Source organism: Bubalus bubalis, chromosome 4 (genome assembly GCF_019923935.1).
Source record: "Bubalus bubalis isolate 160015118507 breed Murrah chromosome 4, NDDB_SH_1, whole genome shotgun sequence".
NCBI classification, from domain to species: Eukaryota; Metazoa; Chordata; class Mammalia; order Artiodactyla; family Bovidae; genus Bubalus; species Bubalus bubalis.
The window spans coordinates 28,442,052-28,459,358 of NC_059160.1; the positions used below are offsets into that span (position 1 = coordinate 28,442,052).

The window sequence follows — 17,307 nt, forward strand, 5'->3', positions numbered from 1 at the left end:
TGCATTTTGTGAAATGTTTTTTTCTGCATCTATTAAGATGCTCATGTAATTATTATCCTTCCTTTTGCTAATATGGTATTTCACATTGATGGATTTGTCAGCATTGAACCATCTTTGTGTCCCTGGAATAAAATCAGCTTGATCATGGTGTATGATCCTTTTTATATATTGTTAAATTCAATTTTCTGTTATTAAGGATTTTTACATATATAGTCATCATAGAAATTAGCCTGTAATTTTCTTTTATTGTAGTGTCTTTGTCCGGTTTTGGTATCAGGGTGGCCTAGTAAAATAAACTTGGGAATTTCTGTCCTCTTCAATTTTTTGGAATAGTTTGAGAAAGATAGGCATTAGTCCTTCTTTATATGTTTTGTAAAATTCCCCCGTGTAGTCATTCAGTCCTGGACTTTTGTTTGCTGGGAGTTTTTAAATTACAAATGCAGTTTCACCACTGGTGATTGGTTTGTTCAAATTATCTATTTTTCTTGACTCAATCTTGACATGCTGTATGTTTCTAGAAATTTGTCCATTTCTTTTAGGTTAGCCAATTAATTGGCATCTGACTCATGGTAGTATTTTATGATTTTTTTTGTTGTTGTTGTATCTCTATGGTATCAGTATGTATCTCTATGGTATCAGTATGTATCTCTATGGTATCTTCTCTTTCAGTTCTTATTTTATTTGGATCCTCTTTCTTTTCTTCTTGGTGACCCTTGATAAATGTTTATCAATTTTATCTTTTCAAAAAACTAACTCCTGGTTTCATTGATCACTCATGCTTTCTTCTGTATCAATCTACTATTCATTCCTTCTAGTATGTTTTTTTATTTAGGCTATTGAATTCTTCATTTCTGATTGAGTCTTTTTTATATTTTCTAGTTCTTTGTAAATTTTCCACTGTGTTCATCTATTCTTTACCCTAATTCAGTTAACATTTTGACTGCCAGTGCTTTGAATTCTTTATTTCTGTTTCATTATCTGCTTTTTCAAGGGTTTTCTCTTGCTCTTTCAACTGAGAGCATTTCCTCTGTCTTTTCATTTTGCTTAACTTTCTCTGACTCCATGAATTTAGTGTGAAACCGTTGCCTGTTGCAGTCTTGAAGGGGTGTTCTTATGTGGGAACATCCCTACTTAGACTGCACACACTCAGGGCTTTAATCGGAGAGCTGGACTTGACATGAAATCACATCCGTAGTCAGGGTGTGATGACAGCTACCCGCTTGGTAGGGAGTGAAACTGGAAATGGAAGGGCTGGAGCTGCAGTCAAGTGCTAAAAAATGGCAAGTTCCTTTTTAAAATAGTTTTACTTGTTTATTTATTTTTGGCTTTGCTGGGTCTTCCATGTTGCTCGGGCTTTTCTCTAGTCACAGCAAGCAGGGTTACCCTCTTGTTGCGCTATGCGGGCTTCTCTTTGCAGTGGCTTCTCTTCTGGAGCACAGGTTTCAGGGTGCAAGGGCCTCAGTAGTTGCAGCACACAGGCTCAGTAGTTGTGGCGCATGGGCTTAGTTGCTCTGAGGCATGTGGGATCTTCCTGGATCAGAGATCAAACCCATGTCTGCTGCATTAGCAGGCGGATTCTTTACCATTTAGCCACCAAGGAAAACCCACAGGTGCCTTTAAGTGTGGGTTTTCCCCTATCCCCACACTGGAACCTATGCCCCAGAGTTGGGGAGTGTTGAAGCAAGGGGGCCAATGCAAGCTATCAGCTTGTGTCAGCCATAGCAGAGGTCCAAGCTTTCTGTGCCACACTGCCTGTGCAAGCACCTGCAAGTGTGTCCCTTAGCTCAGTTGCAGCCTGAGGTCCAAGTATTCTTCATCCTTCACAGTCAGTCACTGCCTCCAGCCTCCACCACCCTCCTTTCCACTGTGGAGCCACACCACAGGGCAGGCAGGGCCCCACATGGGCACTCAGCACGTACTGGGGCATGAGCTGGGGTGGAAGGGCTGCTCTCAGAGCTCTGGGCTGCTTCTGATGCACAGCTTGAGTAAGCACCAACCATGGCCACTGCCACCCCACCAGACTTGCCCTGGGTCTCGGTAGTCTCTGGATCCCTAAGTTATGTCTTCTCCTCAGTAATAGCTGCCCTAGATCCAACACCACACCGTGATATGAAGAGTGAATGGGGCTGGAATATTCACTCGACTGGGCCTGGGACATGCACCAAGGTGGTTGTGGGAAACCGAGCGGCCACTTGACCACCTCCTTCTGCCCGTCCTGGGGGCAAGCCAGTGTGCATGTGCTCCTCAGGAGCAGAATCCAGGCTTCTCACAGCTCCCCTACTAGTTCCAGTGGTCCCCCAGCCAGCCAAGGGGGTGCTTCTTACAGGACTGGGGTGTCCAACCCACAGCTCTCACTGCTCAGTCCCCAGGTGTCTGCCAATGAATTCTCCCTTTTCCTCTGAGTCTCTCCCAGGAGCAAAGATCCCAACTCAATCTCTTTTCTTTCCTTCCTACCTGATTACATGTATATCTTTCTTATAGTTTGATTGTATAGGAGTCCTTCTGCCAATTTCTAGTGAAATTTGTCCCACATTTAGATGTATTTTCTGATATGTTCTTGAGGGGAGGTAAGCTCTACATCCCCTTACCCCACCATCTTGATTGATCTCCAGAAGATTTATTTTTAACAACATGAGCTAATTCTACAGTTTATAAACAAAAATAAACAAAGAAAAATCAGGAAAACTTAGCAAAACAAAGAGGTGAGGTTGCCTTATCTGATATAAAAACACATTACAAAGTCTCAGTAATTAAAATGGTGTGATGTCAGTGCATAAGTAGAGGAGCAAGTAAAACATAATAGAATGTCCATAAATAGAGTCAAATATATTCAGGAATTTAATGGATGCCCAAACCAGTAAGAGAAAACAAAGAATGTTGGCATAGTATACTTCATACCATATGCCAGGATAAATACCAAGTGAATGAAAGACTTTAAATGTAAATAATGAAATCATATATATGACAAAGAAAACATGGAAAAAATTCTTTTTACTCTTGGGATGAGCTGCTATAGCTGTGACAGCTGAGTGCCAATGAATTGATGCTTTTGAACTGTGGTGTTGGAGAAGACTCATAAGAGTCCCTTGGACTGCATGGAGATCAAACCAGACAATCCTGAAGGAAATCAATCCTGAATATTCATTGGAAGGACTGATGCTGAAGCTGAAGCTCCATTACTTTGGCCACCTGATACAAAGAGCCGACTCATTGGAAAAGACCCTGATGTGAGGAAAGATTGAAGGCAGGAGGAGAAGGGGATGATAGAGGACAAGATGGTTGGATGGCATCACCAACTCAATGGACATGATTTGAGCAAGCTTCGGAAGATGCTAAAGGACAGGAAGCCTAGCGTGCTGCAGTCCATGAGGTCAAAAAGAGTCAGACACAACTGAGCAACTGAACGACAATGATAAATTCAGAAGCCATAACAATTCTGCATGATATAAGACACTGTAGCAAAGTTCAAAATAGTGAAGATAAGTGACATATTTACAAGTATTTAACATGTTACCATCTCCTATGAATTGGTTTTTAAAAATGACCAAATATAAAACAGTGTAAAGAATACAATAATAAATAAATAAATAAATAAATCCAAACCTTCAGAAAACAAAAACAGAATGCAAGTGGCTCTTAATGAAATGAAAGAATCCTCAATGTCACTCATAAGAAAAATGCAAATTACAGATACACTGACCCTGTTTTAACTCATCAGATCAGCAAAAATTCAAAAACTTAATTAACAAGCTTGGTTATGAATCAGCAAGTACTCATACACTGTTGGTGGTAATGCAAATTGGTACAACCTTCATGGAAGGCAGTTTGGCGAATTTACCAAAATTACAAAGACCAGTACCCATTGACCCCGAAATTCTGCTGTTGAAATTTATTCTATAACACTTGTACAGGGGTACAAAATAATACACATACAAAGCTATTTAATGCAGCATGGTTTGTAACAGCTGGAAAGCATTGGAAACAACCGACTTGCCCATCAGTGGGTAAATTGTTAAATAAATTATGGTATTTCCTCATGATGGAATATTCTGAAAGTATATTTAAAAATAAAGAAGCTTTGTATTATTGATATGAAAGTATCTCCAAGATGGTTGTGCAGAAGAGTAAATATGCTATTCTTTTTGAGGAAAAGGGGGAAGCATAAAAATACTTATTCATATTTACTTAAATGGAGAAATTCTAGAAGAATATGTGTCCCTCTGGAGGAATACTTGCAAAACTAATAAAATAATAATTGGAGAACTGGCTGGATAGGTATTAGGAATGAGAGAAAGACTTTTTACTGTGTACTTTGAAAATGCATTTTCACTTTTGAATCATATGAATTTATTATCAGCTGAAAGGAAGTTAAATTTTGAAATGCCATTTTTTTTTATTTTATTTTTTTTTAATTTTATTTTATTTTTAAACTTTACATAACTGTATTAGTTTTGCCAAATATCAAAATGAATCCGCCACAGGTAGACATGTGTTCCCCATCCTGAACCCTCCTCCCTCCTCCCTCCCCATTCCATCCCTCTGGGTCGTCCCAGTGCACCAGCCCCAAGCATCCAGTATCGTGCATCGAACCTGGACTGGCAACTCATTTCATACATGATATTTTACATGTTTCAATGCCATTCTCCCAAATCTTCCCACCCTCTCCCTCTCCCACAGAGTCCATAAGACTGTTCTATACATCAGTGTCTCTTTTGCTGTCTCGTACACAGGGTTATTGTTACCATCTTTCTAAATTCCATATATATGTGTTAGTATACTGTATTGGTGTTTTTCTTTCTGGCTTACTTCACTCTGAAATGCCATTTTTAACATGAATGGACACATTATGCATAATAAGCCCTGTATTATCTACTATATGGCATGCATTCAAGCATTTCAACATGGTCATTCTTTGGATCAACATTATTTTAACAGTTCTTGGGGTTACTATAAATGGTTAGATTAAGCATGATGAGATTCCCCCAGAATAACTTGAAACAGAAAAATCAAAATATTCTAGCATCTTCTTGTCCATCTGAAGCTAGTCTCAAATCTCTCTCAGGATTCCTGATGGTCCAGTGGTTAGGACTCTGAGCTTCCAATGCCAGGGGTGCAGGTTCGATCCCTGGTAGGGGGACCAAGATCTTGTATGCCCTGTAGTCAAAAAAAAAAAAAAAAAAAACCTCCCTCTCTGGGCTGTTCATTTAAAGTCTTTCCCCTTAGTTTACAGACTCTTCATCTACCCTTTACCGCATGATATTCAAAAACAGGCTGTAATTCTATTTTATTTTATGTACATATAATCACACCAAAAAAAAAAAAAAAAAAAAAACACACACAGGCTGTAGAGATCATTTGACCAGATATCATTAATTGTCTGCATAAGCTTGGACCAAACACTTCAATTTCCTCAGGTGTAAAATGGAAGTAAACATAAACTTTATAGATTTGCTGTGAGGATTTAGTGAGTTATGTACGTGAAACTCTGAGCCCAACATTGGCATACGATAAGAATTCTAGGAATACTAAGCACCTCTACTATTATTACATTGACTACAAAAACTTCCTGTGTTGCAGTTGTTTAGTCGCTTAGTCGTATCTGACTCTTTGCAACCCCACGGACTACTGCACACCAGGCTTCCCCGTCCTTCACTATCTTCTTGGGTTTGCTCAAACACACGTCCATTGAGTTGGTGACTTCCTAATGGCTGGCATTTCCAGTGGGTTCTAAACTCTGACATGTTTCGATGGATACTCTGGTTACTAATCTTGCATGAGATGGTTGGATGGCATCACCAACTCGATGGACATAAATTTGAGTACATTCCGGGTGTTGGTGATGGACAGGGAAATCTGGCGTGCTGCAGTCCATGGGGTCGCAAAGTCGGACACGACTGAGCAACTGAACTGAACTGAACTGATCCTCTTGTCAATTCAAGTAACAGTTGTATGGCTATTATTTAGACACTCATCCATAAATTTATACTAATCTCATCCATAAATTTATACTAATCTCCTATCTTTGAATTAATGCTCCTCTAATTCAACACATTAAGTTTCTAATTAATGTGTCTAATAATCCTTTCACTCTTTAATTCAAAAATAATGTTCACTGTTCATCAGAAAGTATCAGCATTTTTTAGCATACTCATGCCAAAAGTTCAGCTACATTTTTTAATTATGAAATGCAATTTACCCATGTAATACAGTCAGAATTACCTCATAGTATCTCAGACTCACAGTATCACTCTATCACTGTAATCAAGATATTCTTAGGAAGAATTCTTTATTTATCTACATAATTGTCATTTTAGTGGTAAGAAACACTCGATGTCAATTTTAATTATTTCAATGTCAATAAACCACATTAACATGAAAACTATTAATAATTAGTACACCTGTTTACAATGTGTACGCAATTCTAATAAACATATAAAAGACTTTGGGAGAGGAAACATACCACTCAGCTTTAATATTCAAACGTTAGGGCCAGAGAGCTAAGATTGACTATCAGAAAACAACCTAGACCCCAATAAGCCCACAACAAGACATTGCCAAATTTCTTATTATTAATAAATTTCTTCTCTCTGAATTCCCTCAGAGAACATACAACCAGTGATTACCAAGGGAAATATTAGAAAACTGTGAATTATATTTAATCCTTGGGGTATAAACTGGAAATTTTTAATTAAAAAACTAAAGCCTTCATTTAAATGTTGGAATGCTATTATATAACTTGAAAAGAAAATTGAGGTTTACTTTTGTCGTTAAATAGACGTTTAGTGCAACATTATGGAGCAAACGCTGATTTACATATCCTTTGGGGAAAGAGGGAAAAAAGTAAGCCTTAAGGGAGATTGTAATCTACTAAGCAAATTAAGACAGGTAAGATAATAATTAAGATATAAATAATAAGTAATAAGGGCTGTGCTAGTGAAATTCAGAGGGAGGTGACCACAGAACTATTTTGCATTTTAATTCGGCTTTGTGGAGAGGTAAAAATTCAACAGCCAGAAATAGTGGAAAGAGATCATTTCAAATAAAGGGAATAATATGAGCGATGTCCGGAAGCAAATAGCAGAGCATGTCTGTAGAACTGAGCATATGGACTGCAGTATGAAATAATATTAATGGGAAATAAAACAAACATGGATTCAATAAGAAGCAACAATATGAAGCCGAGAAATTCAGAATTTTTCTCATAAGCAATGGAAAGCTATGAACAGTACTTTGATTGAAAGGGTAATTTTATAAAAGTTGCCCTAGGAAGATTATACTGGTAATTGTGTACAATATGGGTTACATTTGGGTTCTGGGGATGGGGAAGAGAGTGTTCTAGCAATTTAGGCAAAAGATCCATATGCATCTGAACTAGGTGCCGTGGAACTGGAAAGGAAGAGATGAGGTAAATATATGGAGTATATTTTAGTTTTAGTCTTTGAATGTTCAGTGTATCATGTGGTCATGCTCAGTCACATCCAACTCTTTGCAGCCCCATGGACTGTAGATCACCAGGCTCCTCTGTACATGAGATTTCCCAGGCAAGAATACTGGAGTGGGTTCCCATTTCCTCTTCCAGGGGATCTTCCCCACCCAGGGATCAAACCCGCGTCTCCTGCATAAGCAGGTGGATTCGTTACCACTGAGCCACCTGGGAAGCCCCCATCCCATGATCAGCCACTTCCAATTTAACTCACTGAAATTCTATTCTTTCATCAGGTGAGAAGTCTGCTGACAAGAAGCCTAAAGTGCAGTTAGTCATATCCTACAAAGACACGAAGCTGACCATACTTGTGAAGCACATGAAAAACATCGTGAGTTTCTCTTATCTAATAAGGAACATGTAAACCTACATTTAGAAATAACTTTCTTCCTTTAAGTAATTAATGTCAACACTTGTGAGAGGAATGGGGCCAGCCACCTAGTATCAGTGAGGAACAATGAGCCAATTACCGTGTTCAGTATGTTCACTGTACAGTATAATGGTGATCCTTGCTGGAAAGGCTATAACATATTTCACAGGTAAAGTTCTAAAATGAAAGTCAGACTTTTTTCAAAGTGAACTGTCAGAACAAGTCAAGTCCAGCATAGCTGGAATATTGAGAACCAAAAGAAGAAAAAGAAAAAAAAAAAAAAAACCTACGTCCCAACATTTTACATCTGTCTCATCAAGCTAAGCTTCATGGAAGGCTGATTCATCTCTTTGAACAGTGCTAACACCTTCTCTGTGAAGCCAGAGAAGAAATTTTCTCACAGATTCCCATTTAGTGCTTTGAACACTTACCATATTCTGATATAATTGCTCAAAGATGTTTTTGTCCCCTCAAAAAGTAATAATTTTTCCAATAACAGGGACCCCCCATCTTTGCATCCCCAGAACCAAGAATGGTAGTTAGCCTCTAAGGAAAACCAAAAACTGCTCTATTATACCCCATTACTCCCTGAAGATGGGTCAAGTCAGAGAGACCAGGATGGCAAGTGCTGCTGCTAAATCACTTCAGTCCTATCCAACCATACAACCCCATGGACGGCAACCCACCAGGCTCCTCTGTCCACAGGATTCTCCAGGCAAGAATACTGGAGTGGGTTTCCATTTCCTTCTCCAAGGATGGCAAATGGATCATGTCATTAAGAGAGGGAGCTTTCTGTGTCACAGTTAGTCTCTCAGTCGTGCCCGACTCTTTGCAACCCTATGGAGTGCAGCACACCAGGCTTCCCTGTCCATCACCAACTCCCAGAGCTTGCTCAAACTCACATCCATCAAGTCAGTGATGCCATCCAGCCATCTCATCCTCTGTCGTCCCCTTCTCCTCCTGCCCCCAATCCCTCGCAGCATCAGAGTCTTTTCCAATGAGTCAAGTCTTCGCATGAGGTGGCCAAAGTACTGGAGTTTCAGCTTTAGCATCATTCCTTCCAAAGAACACCCAGGACTGATCTCCTTCAGAATGGACTGGTTGGATCTCCTTGCAGTCCAAGGAACTCTCAAGAGTCTTCTCCAACACCACAGTTCAAAAGCATCAATTCTTTGGCCCTCAGCTTTCTTCACAGTCCAACTCTCACATCCGTACATGACCACTGGAAAACCATAGCCTTGACTAGATGGACCTTTGTTGGCAAAGTAATGTCTCTGCTTTTGAATATGCTATCTAGGTTGGTCAAAACTTTCCATAAAGTTTCTTTCATGATGTAGTCTTCATAGAAGTTAAACAAGCAGGGTGACAATATACAACTTTGACGTACTCCTTTCCCAATTTGGAACCAATCCATTGTTTCATGTCCAGTTCTAACTGTTGCTTCTTGACCTGCCTACAGGTTTCTCAGGAGGCAGGTCAGGTGGTCTGGTATTCCCATCTCTAAAAATTTTCCACAGTTTGTTGTGATCCACACAATCAAAAACTTTAGCATAGTCAATGAAGCAGAAGTAGATGTTTTTCTCGAACTCTCTTGCTTTTTCTATGATCCAACAAGATGTTGACAATTTGATCTCTGGTTCCTCTGACTTTTCTAAATCCAGCTTGAATATCTGAGTCACCTTTAATTGGTTAAACGTCTGAATCTGGATGCAGTAAGTGGCAAGGGTAACACTAAGCCTCACTAGCTTCTCTGGTCTTCCACTAGCCTAGCAAAATGGGTCCTTCACATGGCAAAACTCCCCGGAAAATCCACTGATGTGGCAAGTCAGAAGCACGACTTCTGCTCTCTCCTTTATGCATATAAATCTCTAAGGATGCACTTGGAAGGAGTTAAAGGAGCAAACTCTTCTCAACATGATGTGCATCTGGAACATACTAGCACTTGATAAATATTTGTTCACTGAAAAATATTTGGCATAATTTTCAGGGAATACATCCTTTATAAATTTAGTATTAGCCAGACATCCAAAGATGCCTGTCTGTAAATCTGTGTTGTTTGCAATCAGCAATTTTTATAAGAACTAGGCAAATATTATTAAATGTGCTTTGTAGAACTTTTATTCATTAAAAATAATTATTTTCAATTGCTTTAGCTTATTTAACTTATATGCAGAGGGCATCATGAGAAACGCCGGGCTGGAAGAAGCACAAGCTGGAATCAAGATTGCCGGGACAAATATCAATAACCTCAGATATGCAGATGACACCACCCTTATGGCAGAAAGTGAAGAGGAACTAAAAAGCCTCTTGATGAAAGTGAAAGAGGAGAGTGAAAAAGTTGGCTTAAAGCTCAACATTCAGAAAACAAAGATCATGGCATCTGGTCCCATCACTTCATGGCAAATAGATGGGGAAACAGTGAAAACAGTGTCAGACTTTTTATTTTTGGGGGCTCCAAAATCACTGAAGACGGTGATTGTAGCCATGAAATTAAAGGATGCTTACTCCTTGGAAGGAAAGTTTTGACCAACCTAGATAGCATATTCAAAAGCAGAGACATTACTTTGCCAACAAAGGTCCATCTAGTCAAGGCTATGGTTTTCCAGTGGTCATGTACGGATGTGAGAGTTGGACTGTGAAGAAAGCTGAGGGCCAAAGAATTGATGCTTTTGAACTGTGGTGTTGGAGAAGACTCTTGAGAGTTCCTTGGACTGCAAGGAGATCCAACCAGTCCATTCTGAAGGAGATCAGTCCTGGGTGTTCTTTGGAAGGAATGATGCTAAAGCTGAAACTCCAGTACTTTGGCCACCTCATGCGAAGACTTGACTCATTGGAAAAGACTCTGATGCTGCGAGGGATTGGGGGCAGGAGGAGAAGGGGACGACAGAGGATGAGATGGCTGGATGGCATCACTGACTTGATGGACGTGAGTCTGAGTGAACTCTGGGAGTTGGTGATGGACAGGGAGGCCTGGCATGCTGCGATTCATGGGGTTGCAAAGAGTCGGACATGTCTGAGTGACTGAACTGAACTGAACTGAGTAAGTTAATCAGCTTAACTGAGAATAGCAGTTGTTTAAGACAGTCTTAGGCTGGGAAATGAAGATTAAGTTAGATATTATTTATAGCAATATGTGTGTTCATGGACTTTAAGAATCTATATAAATACACAAAGAGTGGGACACGACTGAGCGACTGATCTGATCTGATCTGATAAATACACATGATAAAGAAATAGTATTTAAGAAATAGTGTTAATCAATTTAACAGAATTTATATATATATGACATATAATGGGCAATTGAAAATAGTCCTCTTGGAAACTATATATATATTTCAGTAATGTCATTGCTGAAGACATTTTAGAACATGCCTGTGGACATTGCTTTTAGATCTGCAGATAAACCACACAATAAGCTTGTTGATATTATTCAACAGTCATGCCTAATGTTTCATCAAAAACAGTATTAACCAACCTGATCACTCATTTTATTCATGAGCGAAATCCCCAAATTACTTTTGACAGTTTTCAAAAATGCATTTTACACTCTGATTAAGTTGTACTACCAATAAGTATATTCAAAATGAGTGTGATGAAACCATAAAGGAGGGGAGTGAGTAAGAGTAAGAGTTTAAGATTTGGATCAAGTTATGAGTAAATGGAAAATGAGAAAGTGAATCCTTTAAATATTTGAAAACTGCTTGGAATTCCCCAGTGGCTGAGACAGTAAGCAATGTGCCTGCAACACAGGATACTGGGGTTCAATCCCTGGGTGGGGAAGATCCCATGGAAGGACATCGCCACCCACTCCAGTATTCTTGCCTGGAGAATTCTATGGACAGAGGCGGCTGGCAGGCTACAGTCCATGGGGACACAACTGAGTGACTAACATGTTAGGGCCACTAGGGCCTGTATGTTGCCAATGCCCTTGAAAGGGAAGTTGTTAATAATGAAGTCATGTTTCCTCCTGGTTGTTCTCTGCCCCCTAATCTCTTAACATTGCCCTGGAACTCATCTCTTTCTCTCTTTTAACAATATTTTCTTTGCCTCACCTCACAGATGTGGGATCTTAGATCCTCAACCCAGGTTCAAACCCTTGCCCCTTGCATTGGAAGTAGAGTCTTAACCACTGGACCACCAAGGCAGTCCCTCTTTGCTTTTTATTGCCAGGCCTGTAGCTTTAAATACCCTTTACATGTCTTTTCCTTCTGTATTTATAATACAACTTGAAAGTCTCCCTAAAATCCAGTTACATGTACAACTGATTACTCAACAACTCTAGCAGAAATTCAATAGGCATCACAACTTAACATACATCCAGTCAAACTTCTGATTATTGTCCCCCTAAACCTGCTTCTTTGGCAACTTGTCTCACCTCTAAATAACACCCTCATCCTACTAGTTGCTCAGGTTAAAATCTTTAGAGTTCTTTTGACTGCTCTCAAAAACTACATCCCAATTTATCAGCAAATTCTCAGTTTCATCTTGCAAAATAAATCCAGGATTCCATTGTGGTAATCCAGGATTACCAGCACCACTACCACCACTGGATCCAGCTGCCATCTTTTCTCTCTTGAATTACTGCTGTTGCCTCTCAATAGGTTTCCCTGATTTTACCTTTATATCAGGAGCTCCCAACCTCCAGGATCTAATGCCTGATGATCTGCAGTGGAGCTGATGTAATAATAATAGAAATAAAGTGCACAATAAAGGTACTGTTGTTGAATCATTCCCAAACCATCCCCCCACCCCCTAATGCATGGAAAAACTGTCTTCACGAAACCAGACACTGGTGCCAAAAAGGTTAGGGACTGCTGCTTTATATCTTTTTAGTCTTTTTCTAACCTAGCATCCAAAATATTCCTTTGAGAATAAAAGTCAAATCCTATATTCCTCTGCAGAAAGAATCTCATTCTACTTACAATGATAGCCAAGTACCACCCTTGACCTCTCCAGCTTCACCTCACGGCTGTTGTAATCAGTCCCAAAGTCGTGTCAGACTCTTACAACCCTGTGGACTGTAGCCTGCCAGGCTCCTCTTTCCATAGGATTTCCCAGGCAGACTCCCTAAATCACTCCATTCCAGCTGCAATGATTTTCTTCCTATACCTTGAATACTGAAGCATGTTTCTGCCGCAGGATATTTGTACCTGCTGCTCAGCATACCTGGACTGCTCTTCCCCAGGCCCATGGTTCAAATTCCCCGATGGCTCAATCTCACATACCCTAAACAGCTGTTTTTACTGTCACCTTTTCCCATGAGGCCCTCTCCTACTCCCATGTATAAAATTGCAGAACGACCCCTGTTGCTTGGCACTTCCAAACTTCCTTCCTCCACTGCCCTGTACCAGTGTTATAACCCCAGGGCTAAAGCAGGGTCAAGTATATCACAGGTGCTCAATGAATACTTTGTTAAATCAAAGAATGTTAAGTTACTTCTAATGTGGACAACAATCTCTCACCTTTCCAAAATCATCACAACAAAGTTCTCACGCTTTGCATTTTTCACAGTTTCTTTTAAATGACTACTTTATTTCTTTGGCTTATCTGAAGACTGAGATAACATTATAATGCAAATGACAGAAAAATCTATCTATAAATTCTCAACACATTTTCTTTGCTCATTTCAAGTTGTAACTAATTGTTATTTATTTTTTTCGCCTTCAGTATTTTCACATGCTTGAGTAATCAGACTAAAGAAGTTGTGCTTGATTTTAATATTAAAATGAATTATTCTGCCTGCAGTTCTGTTATATTTGATAGTAAGTTTGATGAAAAGAATTGTTTATCTTATATTAAATCTTTGAAGCTTTGCTGTCAGAACTACTTCCCTCCTGTGAATTCACAGCCTAAAACAAAATTGCTAAAATTTTTCCCCTTTCAAAGCCACACAATATGATTTATCCTAGTGAACAGAGACTGACAAAACAGTGCAGTTATTTAGAACTGACCAAGATTTTTAAAAATAAAGTTCAGTTTGTATAACCAAGAAACAGAAAAATGATTTAATTTGAAATATGTCTTTAAATCTTTCTAGTGTTTTCCCATGTAGCCCACATTAAAATGCTCCCTTCCACTGGTTTCTGCGATCTCTCTTTGCATTGCTGTGTGTCTCCTGGTCTTGTGGATTCCCCTAGTGTTGTGTCATTTCTAGACTGTTTTCTTCTACCTGCTCCTGAGTGATCACGTTCCGGAAGCCTCTTAAAATAATCAGTAAGGATTACTGATTAGCATCAGTAATGGCATCAGTAGGGATGCCAAACTCCCTTCTGATATGTAATATGCTCACACCAGGAGAGTCTCCTTAGTCTGTAACAGAATAATAAGTCATTTCATATGAAGAGCAAGTAATGACCGGGAAAGTCGGATATATCTCAGCTGGAGTGCTCTTTAGTCCTGTCCTAAGACACAAAATGGCAGAAAATCCTTACTGTATGAAATCAACGGAAGAGAGAGAAGTAGTCAAACACAACAAAAAGAACTAAATACACACATTAAATTTTCTTATGTTTTATTTAAAAAAATTCTTACAGTTTTACTATGTATTTGTAGTCTGGCGGGGGCAGGGGGGTCTTGTTTTTAAAATCCACATTCCTGGATGCAACTTCCATGACATTGACTCTGTCAGTATGGGTTGGGATTTCTGCATCTGCCTTTTATAGGCGATTCGTGGATTCCTCTACTCTTGCATTTCTAGACTTGTTTTCTTCTCTCCTGGTCTCAATTCTTTTCAATTTTTTAAAATCTAGATCTTTAAAAGAAATTTGTCATTGCTTCATCTTAGATTCACTTTATCTAAATGAATGACAATTTCTTGTTAAAAGGAAATTTTCTAATAATAATTATTCAAACAATTATATTTGCCTTGTACTCCATGAATAAAAATTATTCTTCCAGAGTTGGCCTATTATGACATCCATTTCCCATTTCAAAGAATAAATGAGATGCAAAGCAATGAACAGTGAGGAGTACCCAGCCCAGATATACATAACTTACTTTGTTTCATGACTTTTTAACCAAAAAATTGACCCTCAAAGATTACCAATTGTTTCTTAAGGAAACAAACTATGTTGTAGTTCAGTTGCTAAGTCCTGTCCGACTCTTTGCAACCTCATGGATGCAGCAGGCCAGGCTTCCCTGTCCTTCACTATCTCCCTGAGTTTGCTCAAACTCACATTGATTGAGTTGATGATGCTTCCAACTATTTCATCTTCTGTTGCCCACTACTCCTCTTGTTCTCAATCTTTTCTGCCATCAGGGTCTTTTCCAATGGGTCAACTCTTTGCAACAAGTGGCCAAAGTACTGGAGTTTCAGCTTCACAATCAGTCCTTCCAATGAATATTCGGGGTTGATTTCCCTTAGGATTGACTGGTTTGATATCCTTGCAGTCCAAGGGACTCTTAAGAGTCTTCTCCACACCACAGTTCAAAAGCATCAATTCTTCAGTGCTCAGCTTTCTTTATAGCCCAACTCTCATATCCATACACGACTGCTGGAAAAACCATAGCTCTAACTAGACAAACCTTTGTTGGCAAAGTGATGTCTCTGCTTTTTAATATGCTCTCTAGGTTAGTCATAGCTTTTCTTCCAAGGAGCAAGCATCTTTTAATTTCATGGCTGCAGTCACCATCTGCAGTGATTTTGGAGCCCAAGAAAATGAAGTCTCTCACTGTTTCCATTGTTGCCCCATCTATTTGCCATGAAGTGATGAGACAAGATGCCATGATCTTCATTTTCTGAATGTTGGGTTTTAAGCCATTTTTTTTCACTCTCCTCTTTCACATTCATCAAGAGGCTCTTTAGTTCTTCTTTGTTTTCTGCCAAAAGGGTGGTATCATCTGCATATCTGAGGTTATTGATATTTCTCCCAGCAATCTTGATTCCAGCTTGTGCTTCATCCAGCCTGGCATTTTGCATGATGTGCTCTGCATAGACGTTAAACAAGTAGGGTAACAATTCACAGCCTTGACATACTCCTTTCCCAATTTGTAATCAGTCTGTTGTTCCACGTCTGGTTCTAACTATTACTTCTTGACCTGCATACAGATTTCTCAGGAGACAGGAAAGGTGGTCTGGTATTCCCATCTCTAAGAATTTTCCACAGTTTGTTGTGATCTACACAGTCAGAGGTGTTGGCATAGTCAATAAAGCAGAAATAGATGTTTTTCTGGTATTCTCTTGCTTTTATGATGACCCAGTGGATGTTGGTAATTTGATCTCTGGTTCCTCTGCCTTTTCTAAAACCAGCTTGAACATCTGGAAGTTCATGGTTCACGTATTGCTGAAGCCTGGCTAGGAGAATTTTGAGCATTACTTTACTAGCGTGTGAGATGAGTGCAATTGTGTGGTAGTTTGAGCATTCTTTGGCATTGCCTTTCTTTGGGATTGGAATGAAAACTTACCTTTCCAGTCCTGTGGCCACTGCTGAGTTTTCCAAATTTGCTGGCATATTGAGTCCAGCACTTTCACAGCATCATCTTTCAAGATTTGAAATAGCTCAACTGGAATTCCATCACCTCCACTAGCTTTGTTCTTAGTAATGCATACTAAGGCCCACTTGACTTCACATTCCAGGATGTCTGGCTTTAGGTGAGTGATCACACCATCATGGTTATCTGGGTCATTAAGACATTTTTTTGCACAGTTCTTTCGTATATTCTTCCCACTTCTTCTTAGCATCTTCTGCTTCTATTAGGCCCATAACATTTCTGTCGTTTATTGTGCCCATCTTTTCATGAAATGTACCCTTGGTATCTCTAATTTTCTTGAAGAAATTGCTTTCCTTTATTTCTTTGCATTGTTCATGTAAGAAGGCCTTCTTATCTCTCCTTACTATTCTCTGGAACTCTGCATTCAGTTGGACATATCTTTCCCTTTCTCCCTTGCTTTTTGATTCTCTTTTCTCAGCTATTTATAAACCCTCCTTGGGCAATCATTTTGCCTTTTTGTATCACTTTTTCTTTAGGATGGTTTTGGTCACTGCCTCCTGTATAATATCATGAACCTCTGTCCATAGTTCTTCAGGCACTCTGTCTACCAAATCTAATTCCTTGAATCTATTCATCATCTCCATGTAAAATTGTAAGGAATTTAATTAAGGCCATACCTGAATGGCCTAGTAGTTTTCTCTACTTTCTTCAATTCAAGCCTAAATTTTGCAATACAGAGCTGATGATCTGAGCCACAGTCAGCTCCAGGGCTTGTTTTTGCTGACTGTATAGAACCTCTCCATCTTTGGCTGCAAAGAATACAATCAATCTGATTTCAGTATTGACCATTTGTAGAGTTGTCTATTGTGTTGTTGGAAAAGGGATTTTGCTGTGACCAGTGTATTCTCTTTACAAAACTGTCAGCCTTTGCCCTGCTTCATTTTGTACTCCAAAGCCAAACTTGCTTATAACTCCAGGTATATCTTGACTTTGGCACTCCAATGCCCTGTGATGAAAAGGACAT

The 17,307-nt window shown here is 39.3% G+C and overlaps 1 protein-coding gene across 7 annotated transcripts in view; it reads left to right on the forward strand.

Moving 5' to 3' along the window:
- The window catches only part of PIK3C2G (phosphatidylinositol-4-phosphate 3-kinase catalytic subunit type 2 gamma), a 504,349-nt gene that overhangs the window by 459,164 nt on the left and 27,878 nt on the right, over positions 1–17,307 (forward strand). For 6 of the 7 annotated variants that reach the window (XM_044941205.2, XM_044941209.2, XM_025283326.3 and 3 more), the window contains one exon: positions 7,720–7,814. In XM_044941205.2, the coding sequence (XP_044797140.2) occupies positions 7,720–7,814 (95 nt within the window). Of the gene's footprint in view, positions 1–7,719; positions 7,815–10,006; positions 10,054–17,307 lie in introns of those variants that run through there. The other variant, XM_044941210.2, reaches the window with a different exon arrangement.